This window comes from Nycticebus coucang, chromosome 9 (genome assembly GCF_027406575.1).
Source record: "Nycticebus coucang isolate mNycCou1 chromosome 9, mNycCou1.pri, whole genome shotgun sequence".
NCBI lineage: Eukaryota > Metazoa > Chordata > Mammalia > Primates > Lorisidae > Nycticebus > Nycticebus coucang.
In genome coordinates, this window is record NC_069788.1 from 28259985 (window position 1) to 28280152 (window position 20168).

At 39.8% G+C, this 20168-nt stretch overlaps 1 protein-coding gene across 3 annotated transcripts in view; it reads left to right on the top strand.

The window, feature by feature from the left end:
• Window positions 1-20168, top strand: part of PKHD1 (PKHD1 ciliary IPT domain containing fibrocystin/polyductin) — a 497465-nt gene that overhangs the window by 186835 nt on the left and 290462 nt on the right. For all 3 annotated transcript variants that reach the window (XM_053602538.1, XM_053602539.1, XM_053602540.1), the window contains one exon: window positions 898-1110. In XM_053602538.1, the coding sequence (XP_053458513.1) occupies window positions 898-1110 (213 nt within the window). The remainder of the gene's footprint in view (window positions 1-897; window positions 1111-20168) is intronic.

Below are 20168 nucleotides of genomic sequence, written 5' to 3' on the forward strand. Positions count from 1 at the left end.
ATTCCTGGATTGATGGGCATTTTGGTTGTTTCCACATCTTGGCAATGGTAAATTGAGTTGCGATAAACAAGCTAGTGAAATTTTTTTTAGAAAAGGAAATTTATTGGGAAGGTAGTGAGTAGCTTACTAATTCATGGGAATCATTCTGAGAAATCAGACATAGAAATAGATAGGAATCAAGACATTAGATGGAAGAGATTGGCAGGTGGGGGTCTCAGAAACAGGAACTCTTCTCATGCTCCTTAGAATGCCACCCCTGCAATTCATGAGATCTTAACATTTCCTACCTTCTTTTTCCTTTTGTTTCATACTCATTTTGAAGCCCAAGAATGTGTGATTCCAGCCATGGTAGGGCAAGCCAGGCAGGAAAAATTTTTCCAGGAAATTAGAGTCCATTATCAAAAGTTTATATAACAGATGCTGGTTATCTAAAATGCTACAAATGCCATGATGTTGGCCTGAATTGTACTTCCCCTACAATTCTTGCCGTTTTTGTCACAATTTTTCTATCTCTATTTTTTGTACACTTCTCAGTTTTTAAAAAATTAATCTTGTGAGCTAATTTTATCTGTTGCTAAATCATAAATTTAGTAGCCTTCTAGTTCCTTATGTAGCCGGTTCTAAATTGCTGGACATTGAAATCGTCATAAAAAATATTATAAATAAAGCCTCAGAGAATAGTAATAGCTAACCTAAGCTGGCTTGGTAATGACAGTGCTTCTATTCCTGCATGTCTGAGCCACCCCATTTGGCTTCTAGAAGAGAAGACAAGATAAAATAAGTCTAAATTTTTGCACAAGTGTGTAAATAAAGAGGCTTTCATCAGTCATGGGAACTGTTAGAACAGAGCGAACCTTTATCCTCTCAGGGATTAACAATTTTTTCTTTGTCCATTAGGGGGAAAGCTCATTTTCCTGGCTCCAGGACCCATTGAACTCAGGGCCCATGCCATCCTTGTTTCTGATGGTGGAGAGCTCCGAATTGGATCTGAGGACAAACCCTTCCAAGGCAAAGCTCGGATCAAACTCTATGGAAGTTCCTACTCCACCCCGTTCTTTCCTTATGGAGTCAAGTTCCTGGCTGTGAGGAATGGAACTCTTTCCCTGCATGGTGAGTGAGGCGAGTGACCAGAGGAAATGAAGTAGTGCTATGTCTAGCAAATGTGAGCAATGGAAAAATGATAAAACTATTTAAAAATCTTTGGCTGTTAGCTGCGGAGGCAACAAGGTCAACTAGATCATGGCACTATTTGCTTACATAACAAATCAAATTCTTATGATTCCTGGGGCAGTGTGTACCACAGTTCCCAATTATTCACTCCTCTTCCTGTAAGAGGAATGTGTACACCCTGCCCTGACAGTGGTGTCAGGTGACTTTCAGTGGCTGCTGTGGTTGGACCTTCCTTGCCTGACCCACTGGTGGGATCAGCTATGAACAGAAATGATGCCCTGCTTAGCCATGTGGAAGTTTTAAGAGCTGTTCTGATGCTTTAGCCATTTTTCTTTCTTCTTTCTACTCAACAATAGCATGTCCCAGATATGGGGACAGTTTCTTCAGCTTGGGAACCTGCATGGAGTTGACAGGGCCGTGATGCAGCTGGCCTGCTGCTGTCACATATGTGAGTGAGGAATGAACCTTGGTTGTCATAAGCCACTGGGATTTGCATTCACAACTGCGGTACCACCTAGTGAAAACTGGCAGATACAGGTAGTTAGCATACACTGATGCATCTCAACAAACCACACAGAGACGACTTCATTTTGTTGTTATTGTTGAACCCCTTCCTGGTGAATAAGGTGTAATTATGGTTCTACTTAGAATCCTCTTCCAGGTGGGTTGGATGTTTCAGGATTCCTAGGAGAAAACAGGGAGTAGGTTCTAATGTGTTTCTGCTCTGACTCTATTTGCCTTCTGATGATCCAATTCTCCTTTGCAATATGGACATCCTTTCCCTTTTGAGATTCAGGTTAATTTTTAGTATCAACTGGGAACTATCAGCACACAATAATGAATGTTAGGTATAGTTCGTGGCTCCTACTATACTTTTGTTTGCACAGTGCATAGGATGAGCTAAAGGCAGATGAAAGTGTGGGCTGCAGACAGTGACTCACTCTCCACAAGACATACTGCCATTGGCATTTCCATATTGGCATAACAAAGTAAAACCCACTTTGCCCAGAATACTTGTTCTGGATGTGGTCAGGAAGCTATGGCAAGGGGTCTGCCATTTTTTTCTGTCCAGGATCTGTGTATCACAGACTGTGAGCCTCAATCGTTGTCCATCAAAATGCACTGTCTTAAATCCTTTGGCTTTCTCTGAGCAGAAGCGAGATCGTTTCCTCATGCGTTTATTAAGTGTGGATTCTGGGCTAGCCAGTGTGCTGGACACCGAGGATCTAATTTTGTAAGATTTAAGAAACCCCTAACTATCTGGACAGAAATTCAAAATGCCTATTATATTGATTCTTATGATTTACTTCCAAGGAGGTCTTTTTTCTCCTATCTTCATCAGCCAGCTCCTACACTGATTTTGTAGCCCAGATCTAGTTGTACATCTGCCACAATTTTCAAATGTTTGTTTTAGTTTAATGGCCACCTAGGCCACAAACCCACTGTGCTGTTGTTTGCTAATCAAAAAACATAAGTAGAGAATGAGAGGGCCTACATCAGTGTTTCAGCCAGGTGAAGGGGTCCTCCAATTAGAGAGCCACTGTCCAGTACAATGTTGATGGCACAACTCTCATTAGAAACTGGAGTTCAAATGAGGAAAAACAAAAACTCTCCTAATTCTTTTACTCTGCCTCTTCCATTCCAAGCTCCTTCCATTCTCATGCTGTGTTGTGAAGAATCAGTGAGAGTTCAACATACTATTATGCACCTGTTTTTTTAAATGTCTCCTGTGCTTGTAAGCCTTTGTGATTGAGCAAATGTCCAAGTAAGCAAGTCCCTAGTGCCTGCCATTGGTTACAGTCATGTGGGACAATTAAAACAAAGTAGATACTTTGAATATGTTTTAAGAATTCTGGAAATTTAAATAAAAAATGTCGCCACTCTAGCCATGTGATGTTACAGGATATTGAGTGAGACCTCCTCTCCCTCCTCCTCCTCCCTCCCTCCCCTTCTCCTTCTTTCTCCTCTTTCTCCCTCTTCTTCCTCTCCTCTGCCCTTTCTTGTACTCCCACATTATTTGTCTTTAACAACAGCTTCCCTAAAGTCCTGCCAACATAGGACTGAGTTGGGTCTCACCTGAACTACAGAGCTTGCACGTTGAACAGGGACAAAGTCAAGCTTGTTCTCCTCTGATGTGATGCTACCGCATCTCATTCATTTGAAAGAAATATTATGTAGAAAAGAGCTTGGCCATTTGGGTGTGAGGAGTTCCCTTCCTAATGTTATCTGCCAGAGAATCAGGCCCACGTGCAGCTCATCAATCCTCTCCCTTTGCCTTTCCCTCATCACTCACATGAGGTCTTGAACAGATTTCCCCTCGGGCGTGGTGTTATATCATGGTTAAAATCATTATATAATTTCACTGGCCTTTTTCAAGGGCCAAAGGTGGGTCTGGTGACACTGAGCATTAGGGAAAGACTCATTTTCTTTTGCTGTCAAATATGCAAAACAGTGAGCAACTTGATTCACTGCCGTGCACCCAGATTCCCTAATGACCCAGCATCTGCTCAGCCTCCTGGGATAGTGCAGTGAGGAGAGTCACCAACTTTGGTGCCCAGAAGTCTCTTCCGGGGGGATTTTTAAAAATCTGGATTTCTGGGCCCAGAAATTGTGCATTTCATGGGAACCCCTCATGATTTGACTCACTTGGAGGTACAATGATTTTAGTGGTAAATAGTTTGGGAATCAATGACTGGTCCAGTTTTACTGCTTATCAGGTAGGATCTTGGACAAATTCTTCTCTATAAAATGGGAAAAACACAGTCCCCACCTCATAGACTTCCTGCTCGTGGAGTATTAGGCACACACCATGGGAGTAGCCTTACTTATTGCTGTCTTGATTATATTCTTTTTCTTTTTCCAGCACAAATTTTCTCACTCACTTTATTTTCTTTTAGGGGCGAGAACATGTGGGGAGTGGTTTCTGTTTCAAAATTTGGCACGAGGCCAGCTCTGCTGTGAGATTTTTTTTTTTTTTTCTCCTTATTGATTTTCTTGCCTATCTCTTTACATCAGAATAAAAAGGGAGGGTTGGTTAGCTTTGGAGATCAGGAGGTAACAATATTCCCAGGCATCTTCTGTTCTGTTCCCACCCCTCAGTGAACACCTTTAGATTTTAATCTTTCAGTGCAGCTGCTTCCCAGCAGTGGATAACCACCATTCCCTAGGCGTGGTGACAACACAGCCTTCTTGGAAACTATTTGCATGGACTCCTCTGTAGCCAGACACAGGGCACTGGCCAGCAAACAAGGCAGGCATTTGGCTCCCGATATCCGGCAGCGTGTGTGGACTAATGGATTCTGTTTTAACTCCTGCTCAGGTCTCATAGAATCACACCAGTGGGGCTGCTTGTCAGTCACGCTGCTATCCCCACCTCCTCCCTCCCATCTCCTTCATTATCCTCATTGCCCTTGAAACCCTCCTGCTCCAGCCGATTTTTGTTCTAGATTAAAATCACTAGGCAAATAGGCTTTGTTGTTTAGCTGTCACAAGGAAAGATGGAGCCGAAAGCGTGTTTGGTGTTCTTTGAATGTTGAAAAACTCTCACCTGCTCAGACACTGACATAAACACACCTGCACGTACACACACCCACACACGGCGCTGTCTTTCTTTTTCTGTCAGTCTGAGAGTAGATAGGGACAGGGCATGTTCTGAATCTCTAGTGGAGTTCAGATTGTTTGGTAAGTTGTCAGCTGCTCACGTTGATATGTTAATATGACCGAAGGGTCTCAGGATTCCTCCAGTGTGGTGGGCTGGGGTTTGGGTAATTGTAGTCAAAAAGGAAATTTCACCCTTCCCTTTTGCCTTCGCCATCCTGTCTGCCAGTCTGGCTTCATCACCCCAAACTGAGTGCCAATCACCTGTCACCCTTCAAGGGGGCTGCTGTCAGCCCGGGCAACTTGAATTTTTGACAATGTAATTACGGCTCTTGCTTCCACAGTGGGAGTCTGAGCAGGATGGTGGGGCTTTTATTGATTGTTCAGCAGGGAAATTTATCAATGTCTCTCACTTCATTTCCAGTTCCTCCCTGAGAAATTTGGCTGACAGTTTCTTAGGACAAAAAACAGTCCTGGCCTTGACTGGCTTCCGTCTTTGTCCTTTTCAAGAAATTACGAGACATGGGCATTACATATAAATGGAAATTTCTGAGAAAAACTAGTTTGTGGGGCATGATTGAAGAAAACACTGGGGCAGTTGTTGTGAACATAAGAATTTGGTAGAAAGAAATGAGAAAAAAGTGGTCTACATAAGGAAGTTTAGGTTTTCCTTCTAGAAGTACCAAGTATTTGTACTTAAATTCCATGATTTTTTACTAGTTTTGTATTATGTGTGCTATTACATAGTTGCTATAGAGTATCAGGCTGCCTTTAAGTGTGGAGCCAGCATGTGTGCAGAAGTGGTTTTCATATTGTGCTCCACAAAATCCAGATGTTTCCTGAAGGGGGTTCCACAAACAATGGAATATTTGGCGGTTCAGGAGTAAAGGCTTAAATTGATCAAGTAATTGATTCATTGCTTTTATGTCGATTACATATTTGTGTTCAAAGTAATATTTCATTAGAAGAAAGAGTTCCACTGTGAAAATCGTGCTTTAACAAACTCTACTAGGTCATTCTTTTAACTGCGGTATGTGGATCCTTTTGAGGAGTTCAGGGCCTCTCTTTGCATGATTCCTATTACCCCAAGACTGAGCTGTGGGACATTTTCTATAAAGGCTTTTCTTTGATGCAGGTTGAAACTTTCTGGAGTCCATTTTCATTTCATAACAGTTCCTCTTTATCCAGCAATGTATGTTCAGGTCTCTTCTCTTCATCATCTGATCAGTTTCCAATTCTGTCTCTTCTCCATGCATAACATCTCCTTTTGCCCTGCTCTATCTATTTCTTCTAGATGACCCTTCCCATTTGTTCTGTCTCCCATTCCCTTGGGCTGTAACACAAACCAGAACTATGACACAGCATTTTTGTATGTGGCCTTGTTATTCTGATGTTGTTTGATTTTAAGGGACAGAAGCCCAGTGCAAACAAACTTTGACCAAACCAAAAATTTATGAACTCTTATCATCAAATAGCAGATATACAAGCAAGGCAGTGACCTTGGACATAAATGTCTCCAGCAGTCTGCATTTCTCAGGACTTACCTTCTACTCCTCACTCTTGGGTCTCTTTGCAGGTATCAGCTTCACTGTCTCCTATTTCTTAATGGAGTCTTTTACACCATCACTGTCGTTTCCTGGTTTCACTTTGATTCCTACTACCAAAGAAAGAAACTTTGTGTTTTTTAAAAGAAATAATTGGCAAAGACCTCAAAAAATTCTGCTTGATTTACCTAGTAGACCAAGGACTATACATGGTGTGCAAATAGGTGTGTGCATGAACCTGTGCTTTTGGAAGCTGTTCACCAAAAGAAAGGATGGGAGCCAGTCCTGTAGAGAAGTTTTGCTGGACAGACAAAACCATAGGTATCCTCAAAGCTAGTAAATATGAAATCTTAGGCTTCTGACTTCTGGTTAAACCTGTGAAATCTCAAGGTGGCTGAAACTCATCAGAAGAAATAGTCAAATATAGTATGCTATTTACTGTTGAATAGACTCCATGTGTAAAGTTAAAATCAGTTATCATTTAGGCTGCATGTAGGCTGAATAAATAACATGTGTGAGATTAGGCAAACAGAAATGCTGTTTAAGTTTCTAGTACAGAGTTCAGAATATAGAAGATTCTCACCAAATCTTTGAGGTTAAAACTAGTATTATTGAACACTTTTGCTCTGATTGAATCCCAAATTTTAAATTTCAGTCTTACTAAAAATTCTTAAAGTTTTATTTATTCTGAGATCTTATGAAGTATAGTTTTCTAGTAGATGTTATGGTTTTTCTTCCTCCTTTCCAGAGATCTTGGATTTCCTCAGTATTGAAGAGGTTCTCTGCCTTCTCCTAGCATTTATCACCACAAAATAGTACTGGGAATTATTGGGAAACTTGAGCTAGTGTGGTATATAAATTTGCCACAGGGCTATGCACACAGAAGTACATTTTTTAGGGATGTTTGTGAGATGCAGACTTTGCAGACAGAAGTCGAACTCAGAGCAGACCTTATTTTTGTCAGGTAACTATCATCATCTATATTCTGATGGATTTTTTTTTTCCTGTTCTTTAACACTACCTTAGGCACCATAGCTTTCCAGTGATTTCAGATATTAAAAAGGTCAGTTCTCATTATCCAGTTTAAAACTTCAGTCTCTGGGTGGCATCTGTGGCTCAGTGGGTAGGGCACTGGCCCCATATACTGAGGGTGGCAGGTTAAAATCCCACCCTGGCCAAACTGCAACAACAACAAAAATAGCCGGTTGCTGTGCCCATGGTCCCAGCTACTCGGGAGGCTGAGGCAAGAGAATCGCTTAAGCCCAGGAGTTGGAGATTGCTGTGAGCTGTGTGATGCCATGGCACTCTACCGTGGGTGATAAAGTGAGACTCTGTCTCTACAAACCAAACCAAACCAAACCAAAACAAAACAAAACAAAACTTCACTCTCCTATTAATATTTTTTTCCTCCTCCTCAAAGCTTCATCTTTTGAGGCTCCTGAAAGGTAGGGTGCACCTCTTCACTCGCCTCTCCTCCTTCTTATATTTTCTCAGCATTGGGGTACATGGTAGACGTATGGCAGGAAATGTAACAAGCTTTTTATTTAACTGTGCAGTTGCAGGGGTGTCTAACCTTTTGGCTTCTCTGCATTTCATTGGAAGAAGAAGAGTTATCTTGGGTCACGCATTAGACACGCAAACTCTAACTAAAACTGATAAGAGAAAAAAGGTCTGTGAATAATTTTTGTGATATCTGCCACCATAGATAAACAAAAAAGTCCTTAGCTAATCCACATGCAGTGGACATTCCTGCAAGTCTCCTGGGTGTTGCTGCCTTTCTGAACAATACTTGCGAATTGAAGGTACTGTCCTCTAAGATGCCTGCATGAGATCACTGGAGGAGTCCTTCCTGCTGCAGTTTCCCAGTGTTGAAACCCTCCCTGGGTTTGCAGTCCCCTTAGCATCCATGTTGGGGTTGGTCTTAGGTGAGGTACCTGAAAGTTGGTTCAAACCAAGCTACCTTCTTAGGCAACCAGTTATCTAGAGGAAACGAAACTAACAACTCCATCCACATCAAAGATGTTTCCGTCGTCACCCCCTTTCTCTTCTTTGCTTTCTCTCTCTCTCTCCAGTTCTTTTCTTGCTTGGCTAAGTGTGAATAGTTTAGCAAAAAGGCTGCATGTACAGACATCTAACCTGGGGAAAAGAAGCTTGTCTCCCCATCCTATGGGAAACTCAAGATTGATACGTAGGAAATCCTTTTTCTATGCTTGAATAAAGAATATGCCCTCATACCTCCCTCTGTTGGAAGGAGAGGAAAAGGCCATGGTCAGCTCCCCCAGGCTGATGGCTCAGCCTGTCTCTGGAGATTTCTTGGGATATCCTTTTTTTTGGTTGCTCATATAGCCTGATGTGGGCTTTGCTGCAGGGACACCTAAGAGGGCAGAGCAAGATTAGCTTCCTTTCAATACGCCCCAAGGAGGTGTCTGCTCCCTGTGTATGGCTCCCTTACAACCTGGCATGCTTATTGTTGCTTTGTTCTTATTGTCCTCCTGGTAGTTTCTGGAGGAGCAGAAGTTGTGCCCAACAGCTGCTGCATGTATGGAAGGGCGCTCTAAAAGGATGCTGGGTTGGAGAGGAGAGCAAATGTCATTTGGTTGTTGAAATTGTAATGTTGCTGTGTTTTGTTCTGTTTCATTTAGGACTCATTTCAGCTTCTTATTTACATAGAAAATAAGATTAAATAGAGGGGAAGAATGGAGAATGGAAGATGGGGAAAATTTTAAACTTTTTTGTTTTGGGTAGATACATAGTAATAGGATTGCAGGACAAATGGGAGGTCTATGTTTGTTCTTTGAAGACTCTCCATCCTTCTTTCCATAAAGGCCATAGTAATCTGTACTAATCCACTAACAGTGCATGAGTGTTCCCTTCTCTTCACATACAAAAGAAAAGAAGTCATTGTACAGTAATGACATTTGCATTTGAATATTTATAGCAGCCCAATTCACAATTGCAAAGATGTGGAAACAACGCAAGTGCCCTCCAACACATGAATGGATTAATAAACTATGGTATACATACACCGTGGAATACTATTCACCCATAAAAATGGAGATTGTATATCTTTTGTAACAACCTGGATGGATTTGGAGAATATTCTCCTAAGTAAAATGTCATAAGAAAGAAAAGACAAGCATCACATGTGCTTAATACTAAATTGAAACTAGTAGCTTAGCAACTCCATGCTCACTTGAAAGAAAAACTCAATTAAATAAAAGAAGGGGGTGGAGAGAGAGGGTTTGGCAAGTTTCCACTCAAAGGGAACAATGCAGGGATATATGGCACACTTTCTAGGTGAAGGAAACAAATAGGACTCAGACTCTACTACAAATGGAAACAATGTAACCTAATTGTGTGTACCCAGATAGTAATCTGGAATTTAAAAAATTAAAAAAATAGAGCAGTGCCCGTATCTCAGTGGGTAGGGTACTGGTCACATACACTGAGGGTGGCAGGTTCAAGCCTGGCCTGGGCCTGCTAAACAACAATGACAAGTGCAACAAAAGAAAAATAGCTGAGTGTTGTGGAAGGCGCATGTAGTCCCAGCTACTTAGGAGGTTGAGGCAAGAGAATCGCTTAAGCCCAAGAGTTTGAGATGCTGTGGGTTCTGATGCCATGGCACTCTACCAAGGGCGACATAGTGAGACTCTGTCTCAAAAAAAAAAAAAATAATACTTAAAAAAATAATACCAGCAGGAAGACAAAAAAGTAAATCTTATTTGTTGCTTTCTTCAGTCTTAAATTTAAACAAGCTTTAATATATTAACAATATAGCATTCTGGGCAGCTGGTATGCGGCAAATCATAATTATACAGTCAGATTAACACCAGTGAGCATGGTTCCCATATACTTGGAACCCTCAGCATGATAGGATGGCCAATGCCTGGATGACTGGTTCTCCCTTCCAACCAGACGAAGACTAATCTTTGGCCCTATGTCCTCCTAAATATAACCAACACCACTAGTATAAAGTAAGGGGAAATTTTCTCTCTTCTGTCTGGACTGTCACAAAAGTCCAGAAGACACTGTACAACCATTCTATGCACAATGGCAGAAAATTCTGCTAAAATTGCATTGATCTGGTTAAGAGTAACCTTGCAAGGATCTATAAGAAAAGGTTCCTTAAATTAATAGTATAAACTGCACTTTAAGGAACTTGTTTAAACACATTTAAGTGAACATGCTGTTTTTAAGGCCTTTTAATTTTAGATGTTTACATGTAAATGTATACTGCTAATTAGAAATGAGTTCTAGCTATTCAATAATCCAAGTACAGCAGGAACGCCACTTAGAAACACATTGTAAGGTACTTCTAGTTTCTATATATACTTCAAAGTGTTGGCATTTGTCAGGTCTTTTTTGGTTGTAAGTGACAGAAACCCTATTCGAACAAAAAATAAGAGCATTTATTGCCTCATATAACTTAAAAAAAACTTGAGGCGCAGCTGATTCCAGGTGCTCCAATGAAATCATTAAGACTTTGTTTCTTTGTGACTCTTGATTATGTTTCCCCCTGAGTTGGCTTCATTTTTAGTCAAATTATCCATTTGTGGAGGAAGAAATGGGACCCTGTGGCTCCAGATGATAGAGAATGACCCTTTCCCAATGGCTATTTGACTCCTGGGCAAATTTCAACATTCACTTATCACCAATTCACAACTCTTCTTCTGGATTTTAGCTTCTACCTTAGCTTTTAACATTAGCTAATATATTACATATGGTTTACTTATCATATTTATTGTACATCATGAGGGCAGGGGTTTTCCTTTTTTTGTTTATAACAAATACCCATTGCCTAGAACAGTCTAGACTAATATATCATTGGGTTTCAAAAGATATTTGTTACTTGAATAACTGAATAAAAACTTTGAACAGAAGCCTCAGGATTAACTTTGGTTTCACTTGAGTCAAAAGTGATTCCATTTGGGTCACTAAACCAACTACTATGACCAGGGAAGTAGCACTCTCATTGGCCAGGTTGTGAGCAGAGCCCTGAACTACATGGTCTGAGAGTGAGGGAGTATACTTTCCTAAAATACGAGATGCATTATCCACCTGGAATGAAAGATATTCTGCATATTCTGTAGATAAGCTTGACTTTGTTCAGTCATTGAGTACTTGCTCATCTTTCTCTGGGTCAGTGTTATGTACATGGTCTCTGGAAGCAGATTGCTTGGGTCAAAATCTCATTTCTACCACTAACTAGATTATGGACCTTGAAAAACCTAACTCCTCAGTGTTTTAGTTTACAAACTGATGTAATGCAAACAGTGCCAAAACGTTTCTCATGATGTTATTATATGGTTTAAATGAAATAAAACATGTAAAGTACTCAGCACAGTGATAGCAATAGAGCAACCAATCAATAAATGTCATTTATTGCTATCATTGTATGTGCCTATAGTTCTGATTTGGTGAAGTTGCCTCATTGTCATTCTAAGAAAGATGGAAGGGTGTTTATTGTTTTATAGTGATCTGTTAGCCAGAAACCTGGTTGTCATTCTTGATACCTTCTTTATCATCTTTCACATCATGTCCATTGCTATGTCTTGTTGATTTTAATTCTTGGATAACTCATGAGCTCATATACAGCTCTCCACCTCCATTACTATGACCTTAGTTTATGATAGTTTCAACCTATGTCTGAACTATTGTGTAATTCTTCTAATTTATCTTCTGGCTTCTACTTTCGTTCCACTCTAATTCATTCTTTGCCTTGTAACCAAGATGATCTTTTTTAAAAACACAAATCTAGATTGTCCACACTATAGTCCTAGTACTCTAGAAAGCTGAGGTGGGTGGATTGCCTGAACTCAGGAGTTTGGAGACCAGCCTGAGCAAGAATGAGACTAAATCTCTACTAAAAATAGAAAAACCAGCCAGGCATTGTGGTAGATGCCTTTAATCCTAGGTACGTAGGAGGCTAAGACAGGAAGATCTCTTGAGCCCAAGAGTTTGAGGTTGCTGTGAGTTATGACATCATAGCACTCTATTCCAAGGTGACAGAGTAAGACTCTGTCTCGAGAAAGATTAAAAAAGTAATAAATAAAAACACACATCTGTTTATATCATGCTGTTGCTGAAAACTCTTCAGTGGCTTCCCATTGTTTCTCAGATAAAGTCAAATATTTATACCCAGGCCATAACGCCTTGTCTGATTTAGGTCCCTGCTTCACACCTTCTGCCTTGTTCTACAGCCCTCCCTGTTCCCCCCAACCATGCTCCAGTAGCAACTATCTTATATTTTATTAAATGATTAATGTGGTCAAGAATTTACATTTTTTACATTATTCAAGTACCACAAGAAACTCAACTTGTTAAGTAAATGGAAAGCTATATAAGCAGAAGATTGCGATTTTTCCATCAAAGAGAATTCTTCCATATGTGTCATCAAAGCCACACTATTAATAGTATTGCTTTCAGCCTGGTCATGGAGAAAGAGTATCATCGAATTGGGTATTATATTCAGTATTTATTAAAATTGGATTTTACCTAGATCCTGGCACTTTATAATTTTCAAAGCTGCTTCCCATTCTTTCTTCTCACTGAATGCTCACAACCACCCTGTGAAGTAGGAAAAACTGGGATTATTGCTTTCCTTTTAGAGATGATGAAACAGGGGCCTGAAAGGGGAGGCAGGTAAAATTTATTCCGCCCTCTTCATGGGCTTAAGATGCACATGTGCTTCCTTTTATTTTGTGCATATACAGGTGGTATTTACCTGTGGCAGAAAGATGGACAGAAGATATTTCTTCCTGGTTTCTGAAAGAGTCATCTCAATTTTTATTTTTTCAGGTTATTTTGGGATCTTAAGTAGGGCTCTATTCCTTATGGCCCCCTTTGTAATTCCCAGTAGAGGTGCAAGGAACCTGTTCAGATCCCAATTTCTTATTTACTTTTCAGTACTTTAATGGAGTTTTCTGATTTCTGTTATGTCAAATCTACAAATATTTTCCTTTATGCTTTGTGGTTTTGATTCCTTGTTTAGAAATTCTCTTCTGTACAAAGACTATGTAAAAATTTATTTATTTGTTTTTAGTACTTATATATATATATATATATTTTGTTTGTTTTTTTCTTTTCACATTTATGTCTTTAACTAAGTTCTGAAAACTGGGGCTCAAGGACCTAATCTGATCCATTGCTTGTTTTTGTAAACAAAATATTTTTTTTTTTTTTTTTATTGTTGGGGATTCATTGAGGGTACAGTAAGCCAGGTTACACTGATTGCAATTGTTAGGTAAAGTCCCTCTTGCAATCATGTCTTGCCCCCATAAAGTGTGACACACACCAAGGCCCCACCCCCCTCCCTCCTTCCCTCTTTCTGTTCCCCCCCATAACCTTAATTGTCATTAATTGTCCTCATATCAAAATTGAGTACATAGGATTCATGCTTCTCCATTCTTGTGATGCTTTACTAAGAATAATGTCTTCCACATCCATCCAGGTTAATACGAAGGATGTAAAGTCTCCATTTTTTTTAATGGCTGAATAGTATTCCATGGTATACATATACCACAGCTTGTTAATCCATTCCTGGGTTGGTGGGCATTTAGGCTGTTTCCACATTTTGGCGATTGTAAATTGAGCTGCAATAAACAGTCTAGTACAAGTGTCCTTATGATAAAAGGATTTCTTTCCTTCTGGGTAGATGCCCAGTAATGGGATTGCAGGATCAAATGGGAGGTCTAGCTTGAGTGCTTTGAGGTTTCTCCATACTTCCTTCCAGAAAGGTTGTACTAGTTTGCAGTCCCACCAGCAGTGTAAAAGTGTTCCCTTCTCTCCACATCCATGCCAGCACCTGCAGTTTTGAGATTTTGTGATGTGGGCCATTCTCCCTGGGGTTAGATGATATCTCAGGGTTGTTTTGATTTGCATTTCTCTAATATATAGAGATGAGGACCATTTTTTCATGTGTTTGTTAGCCATTTGTCTGTCATCTTTAGAGAAAGTTCTATTCATGTCTCTTGCCCATTGATATATGGGATTGTTGGCTTTTTTCATGTGGATTAATTTGAGTTCTCTATAGATCCTAGTTATCAAGCTTTTGTCTGATTGAAAATATGCAAATATCCTTTCCCATTGTGTAGGTTGTCTCTTTGCTTTGGTTATTGTCTCCTTAGCTGTACAGAAGCTTTTCAGTTGAATGAAGTCCCATTTGTTTATTTTTGTTGTTGTTGCAATTGCCATGGCAGTCTTCTTCATGAAGTCTTTCCCCAGGCCAATATCTTCCAGTGTTTTTCCTATGCTTTCTTGGAGGATTTTTATTGTTTCATGCCTTAAGTTTAAGTCCTTTATCCATCTTGAATCAATTTTTGTGAGTGGGGAAAGGTGTGGGTCCAGTTTCAGTCTTTTACATGTAGACATCCAGTTCTCCCAACACCATTTATTGAATAGGGAGTCTTTCCCCAAGGTATGTTCTTGTTTGGTTTATCAAAGATTAGGTGGTTGTAAAATGTTAGTTTCATTTCTTGGTTTTCAATTCGATTCCAAGTGTCTATGTCTCTGTTTTGTACCAGTACCATGCTGTCTTGGGCACTATGGCTTTGTAGTACAGACTAAAATCTGGTATGCTGATGCCCCCAGCTTTATTTTTGTTACAGAGAACTGCCTTAGCTATACGGGGTTTTTTCTGGTTCCATACAAAACGCAGAATCATTTTTTCCAAATCTTGAAAGTACGATGTTGGTATTTTTTTTTTCTTATGTTGATATTGTAATTACCTTTGTTTTTTTGACACTATTTTACTTTTTATTTCACAATATTAAGTGGATATTAAGTTTTTTTTTCTTTTTTTTTATTAAATCATAACTATATACATTGATATGATCATGGGGTATCATACAGTCTGATAGGAATGGCATTGAATAAGTAGATTGCTTTGGGAAGTATAGACATTTTAACAATGTTGATTCTTCCCATCCATGAGCATGGTATGTTCTTCCATTTGTTAATATCCTCTGCTATTTCCTTTCTGAGGATTTCATAGTTTTCTTTATAGAGGTCCTTCACCTCCTTCGTTAGGTATACTCCTAGGTATTTCATTTTCTTTGAAACTATGGTGAAGGGAGTTGTGTCCTTAATTATCTTCTCATCTTGACTGTTATTGGTGTACACAAAGGCTACTGACTTGTGGACATTGATTTTATATCCTGAAACATTACTGTATTTTTTGATGACTTCTACGAGTCTTGTGGTTGAGTCTTTGGGGTTCTCTAAGTATAAGATCATGTCGTCAGCAAAGAGGGAGAGTTTGACCTCCTCTGCTGCCATTTGGATTCCCTTTATTTCCTTGTCTTGCCTAATTGTATTGGCTAGAACTTCCAGCACTACGTTGAATAGTAAAGGTGACAGAGGACAACCTTGTCTGGTTCCAGTTCTAAGAGGAAAAGCTTTCAGTTTTACTCCATTCAGTAAAATATTGGCTGTGGGTTTGTCATAGATAGCTTCAAGCAGTTTTAGAAATGTGCCACCTATGCCTATACTCTTCAGAGTTCTAATTAGAAAAGGATGCTGGATTTTATCAAAAATGATTTTATCAATAGATGCAGTGCTTTTTCTGCATCTATTGAGAGGATCATGTGATCTTTATTTTTGCCTCTGCTAATATGGTGGATAACGTTTATAGACTTGCGTATGTTAAACCAGGCTTGCGTCCCTGGGATGAAGCCTACTTGATCATGATGAATGACTTTTTTGATGATAAGCTGTAATCTATTGGCTAGGATTTTGTTGAGAATTTTTGCGTCTATGTTCATGAGTAAGATTGGTCTGAAATTCTCCTTTCTGTTTGGGTCTTTTCCTGGTTTTGGTATCAGGGTGATGTTTGCTTCATAGAATGTGTTGGGGAAGATTCCTTCTTCCTCAATTTTTTGGAATCATTTCTGCAGTACAGGAATAAGCTCTTCCTTGAAGGTTTGATAGAATTCTGGAGTGAAGCCATCTGGACCAGGGCATTTTTTGGTTGGAAGATTTTTTATTGTTTCTTTGATCTCAGTGCTTGAAGTTGGTCTGTTCAGGAGCTCTATTTCTTCCTGGATGAGCCTAGGGAGAGGGTGTGATTCCAAATATTGATCCATTTCTTTCACATTGTCAAATTTCTGGGCATAGAGTTTCTGGTAGTATTCAGAGATGATCTCTTGTATCACTGTGGGATCAGTTGTTATTTCCCCTTTATCATTTCTGATTGAGGTTACTAGAGATTTTACTTTTCTATTCCTCGTTAGTCTGGCCAATGGTTTATCTATTTTATTTATTTTTTCAAAAAACCAACTCCTTGTTTCATTAATTTTCTGAATGATTCTTTTGTTGTCAATTTCATTGATCTCTGATTTGATTTTGGATATTTCTTTTCTTCTACTGAGTTTAGGCTTAGATTGTTCTTCTTTTTCCAATTCCATAAGATCTCTTGTGAGATTGTTGATGTGCTCTCTTTCTGTTTTTCGAATGTAGGCATCTAAAGCGATGAATTTTCCTCTCAAAACTGCTTTTGCAGTATCCCATAGTTTTGGTAGCTTATGTCTTCATTGTTGTTATGCTCAAGGAAGTTAATGATTTCCTGTTTTATTTCTTCCTGCACCCATCTGTTATTCAACAGAAGATTGTTTAATTTCCATGCCTTTGGGTGGGGTCGAGCATTTTTGTTAGAGTTGAGTTCCACCTTTAGTGCCTTATGGTCTGAGAAAATACAAGGTAAAATTTCAATACTTTTGATTCTGTTGATATTTGTTTTGTGTCCCAGGATATGATCAATTTTGGAGAATGTCCCATGGGGTGACGAGAAGAATGTATATTCTTTATCTTTGGGATGGAGTGTTCTATATGTGTCTATCAAGCACAGTTGTTCTAGGGTCTCATTTAAATCTCTTATATCCTTGTTTAATTTCTGTTTAGAGGATCTGTCCAGCTCTGTAAGAGGAGTGTTAAGGTCCCCTGTTATGATGGTATTATCAGATATCATATTTCTCAGACTGAGTAAGGTCCGTTTCAAGAATCTGGGAGCATTTAAATTGGGTGCATAGATATTTAGAATTGAAATGTCTTCTTGTTGTATTTTTCCCTTGACCAATATAAAGTGACCATCTTTGTCTTTTTTGACTTTAGTTGCTTTAAATCCACATGTATCTGAAAATAAGATTGCAACTCCTCTTTTCTTCTGAATTCCCTTTGCCTGAAAAATTGTCTTCCAACCCTTGACTCGGAGCTTTAATTTGTCTTTTGAAGCCAGGTGTGTTTCTTGCAGACAGCAAATGGATGGCTTGTGTTTTTTAATCCAGTCAACCAATCTATGTCTCTTCAGTGGGGAATTGAAGCCATTAACATTTATTGAGATAATTGATAAGTGTGGTAGTATTCTATTCGCCTTATTTTGTGAGAGTCCATTGCTTAGTTTTATCTTTTGCATCAGTGTGGAGGTTAGGTTCTGTCCTTTAATTTCTGAGTTCTTACTTTGCTGCTGATCCATTGTGGTGGTCAGTGTTTAGAACAGGTTGAAGTATTTCCTGTAGAGCTGGTCTTATTGTGGCGAATTTCCTCAATGTCTGTATATCCGTAAATGATTTGATTTCTCCGTCAATTTTGAAGCTTAGCTTAGCAGGGTACAGAATTCTGGGCTGGAAATTGTTCTGTTTAAGTAGATTAAAGGTAGATGACCATTGTCTTCTTGCTTGGAAAGTTTCATTAGAGAAGTCTGCGGTCACTCTGATGGATTTGCCCCTGTAGGTCAACTGGCGCTTACTCCTGGCAGCTTGCAGAATCTTTTCTTTTGTCTTGACTTTGGACAGGTTCATCACAATGTGTCTTGGAGAAGCTCGGTTAGAGTTGAGGCGACCTGGGGTCCGATATCCCTCTGAAAGCAGTGTGTCAGAATCTTTGGTGATATTTGGGAAATTTTCTTTTATAATATTCTCTAGTATGGCTTCCATTCCTCTGGGGCATTCTTCTTCCCCTTCTGGAATTCCTATAACTCGTATGTTGGAACACTTCATTAAGTCCCATAATTCTGACAGTGAACGTTCTGCTTTCTCTCTCTTCTTTTCTGCTTCTTTTACTATCTGAGTTATCTCAAAAACTTTGTCTTCTACCTCTGAAATTCTTTCTTCTGCATGGTCTAACCTGTTGCTGATACTTTCCATTGCATCTTTAAGTTCCCTGATTGACTGTTTCATTTCCTTCAGCTCTGGTATGTCCTTTTTATATTCTTCATATTGTTCATCTCTTATTTGATTCTGTTTTTGAATTTCCTTTTGGTTATTTTCCACTTTATTAGCAGTTTCCTTAATTGTTTCCATCATTTCTTTCATTGTTTGCAACATGTGTATTCTAAATTCCCTTTCTGTCATTCCTAACATTTCTGTATATGTGGAATCCTCTGCAGTAGCTACCTCATGGTCCCTTGGCGGGGTTGTTCTGGACTGGTTCTTCATGTTGCCTGGAGTTTTCTGCTGATTCTTCCTCATGAGTGATTTCTTTTATCTGTTTCCTTGCCCTAATTTTCCTTTCACTTCCTCTTGCTCTTTAAGTTCTCGTGCCTGTGGACTAAGGGTTACAGGACCAGAAGGGTGAGAAGGTTGAAGAGCAAAAAAGGGATGAAAGAAAGGAGGACCGAGTGATAAGAAAAAAAAAATAAAAATAGAGAAAGGAGAGGGGGTGGGTAAAAGGAATATTGACAAAAAGAAGAGAGGCACAGAAAGAGGGAGACAGAGCAATATAGGTGTACAGTAGGGTACTTTGATACAACCTTAAAAAAAAAACACCTTCTGGGGGTGCCCAGTTGTGTGGTTCCCTTGCGGTCAGCAGCTCTTTGCTAACCTGATCAGACACAGTACCCCACCTCCACCAAGTAGAGAGGAAAGACAAAAATGCTATCAATCAAACCAAAACAAGCAAACAGAAAACTTTACGGGATAAAATTGGGTGGAAAACCAAATAATAGCGGTAGGAACACTAACAAAAATGAAGTTCTAATTATTGAAATAGGCAGCAATGGGAAATTATAATTAAACTAGAAAAATTGAGAAAGAAAAAGGATCTGTATGGAAAAGGTTGAACCTAAAAAACAAAACAACAATCAACAACATCAAAATAAACAAAAAAAAACAACCAAACCAAAAAAAACAAACAACAACAACAAAAAAAAACACAACCAAAAACAAAGCAGTATGTATATGTTATTGAATATTGTCTGGGCAACACGTGGTCTTCTGGGGTATGAGATGTTAATTACAGTTCTGATACGACTGGAGGCTGCTAGTTTCTCAAACCCAGCAGATAGGCACCCTAAATCTCTCTTCAGCCCACCTAAAAGGCACTTTGAACTTGTTCACTTGCTGAGCAGAAGCTTTCCCAGGGGAAGTGCTTGTCACTGGAATCACTGCTGAGGTGGCTATCCACTTACCCCGTGTGCCAAAACTGGTCTCCCTCTGCCCCCGAGGGTTAGGGCTGCAAAGCGGCTCAGACCCCGCCCTTAGGCTACTTGGTGGCTGGGTTACCAGCTCCCACCCAATTCTACCTCTGCAACCCTGAGGGCGGAGCTTGCCGGGGCAGATCGCTCACAATGGCTGCCTGTGACCCAGAGCCAAACACTATTAGCTCCGTCTGGCTCAGCGGCTCAGACTGGGGCCCTAGACAACGGCCAACGTTCTCCGCACTCCCACTCAGGCTCTCCCCAAGGCAGTTCAGCTGAGTGCCAAGTCCAAAGACACCAAAACAGTTCACAGGTAAGGCCTTTCTGGTTTGCAGTCTCGCTGCTACTGAACTTACAGTTGCAGGCAGGTTTAGACGGATTGAACACACGCGACCACTTGCTGGTTTTCCACTGTTTTAGTCCTCCTCTTGGGGTCCAGAAGTCTCTTG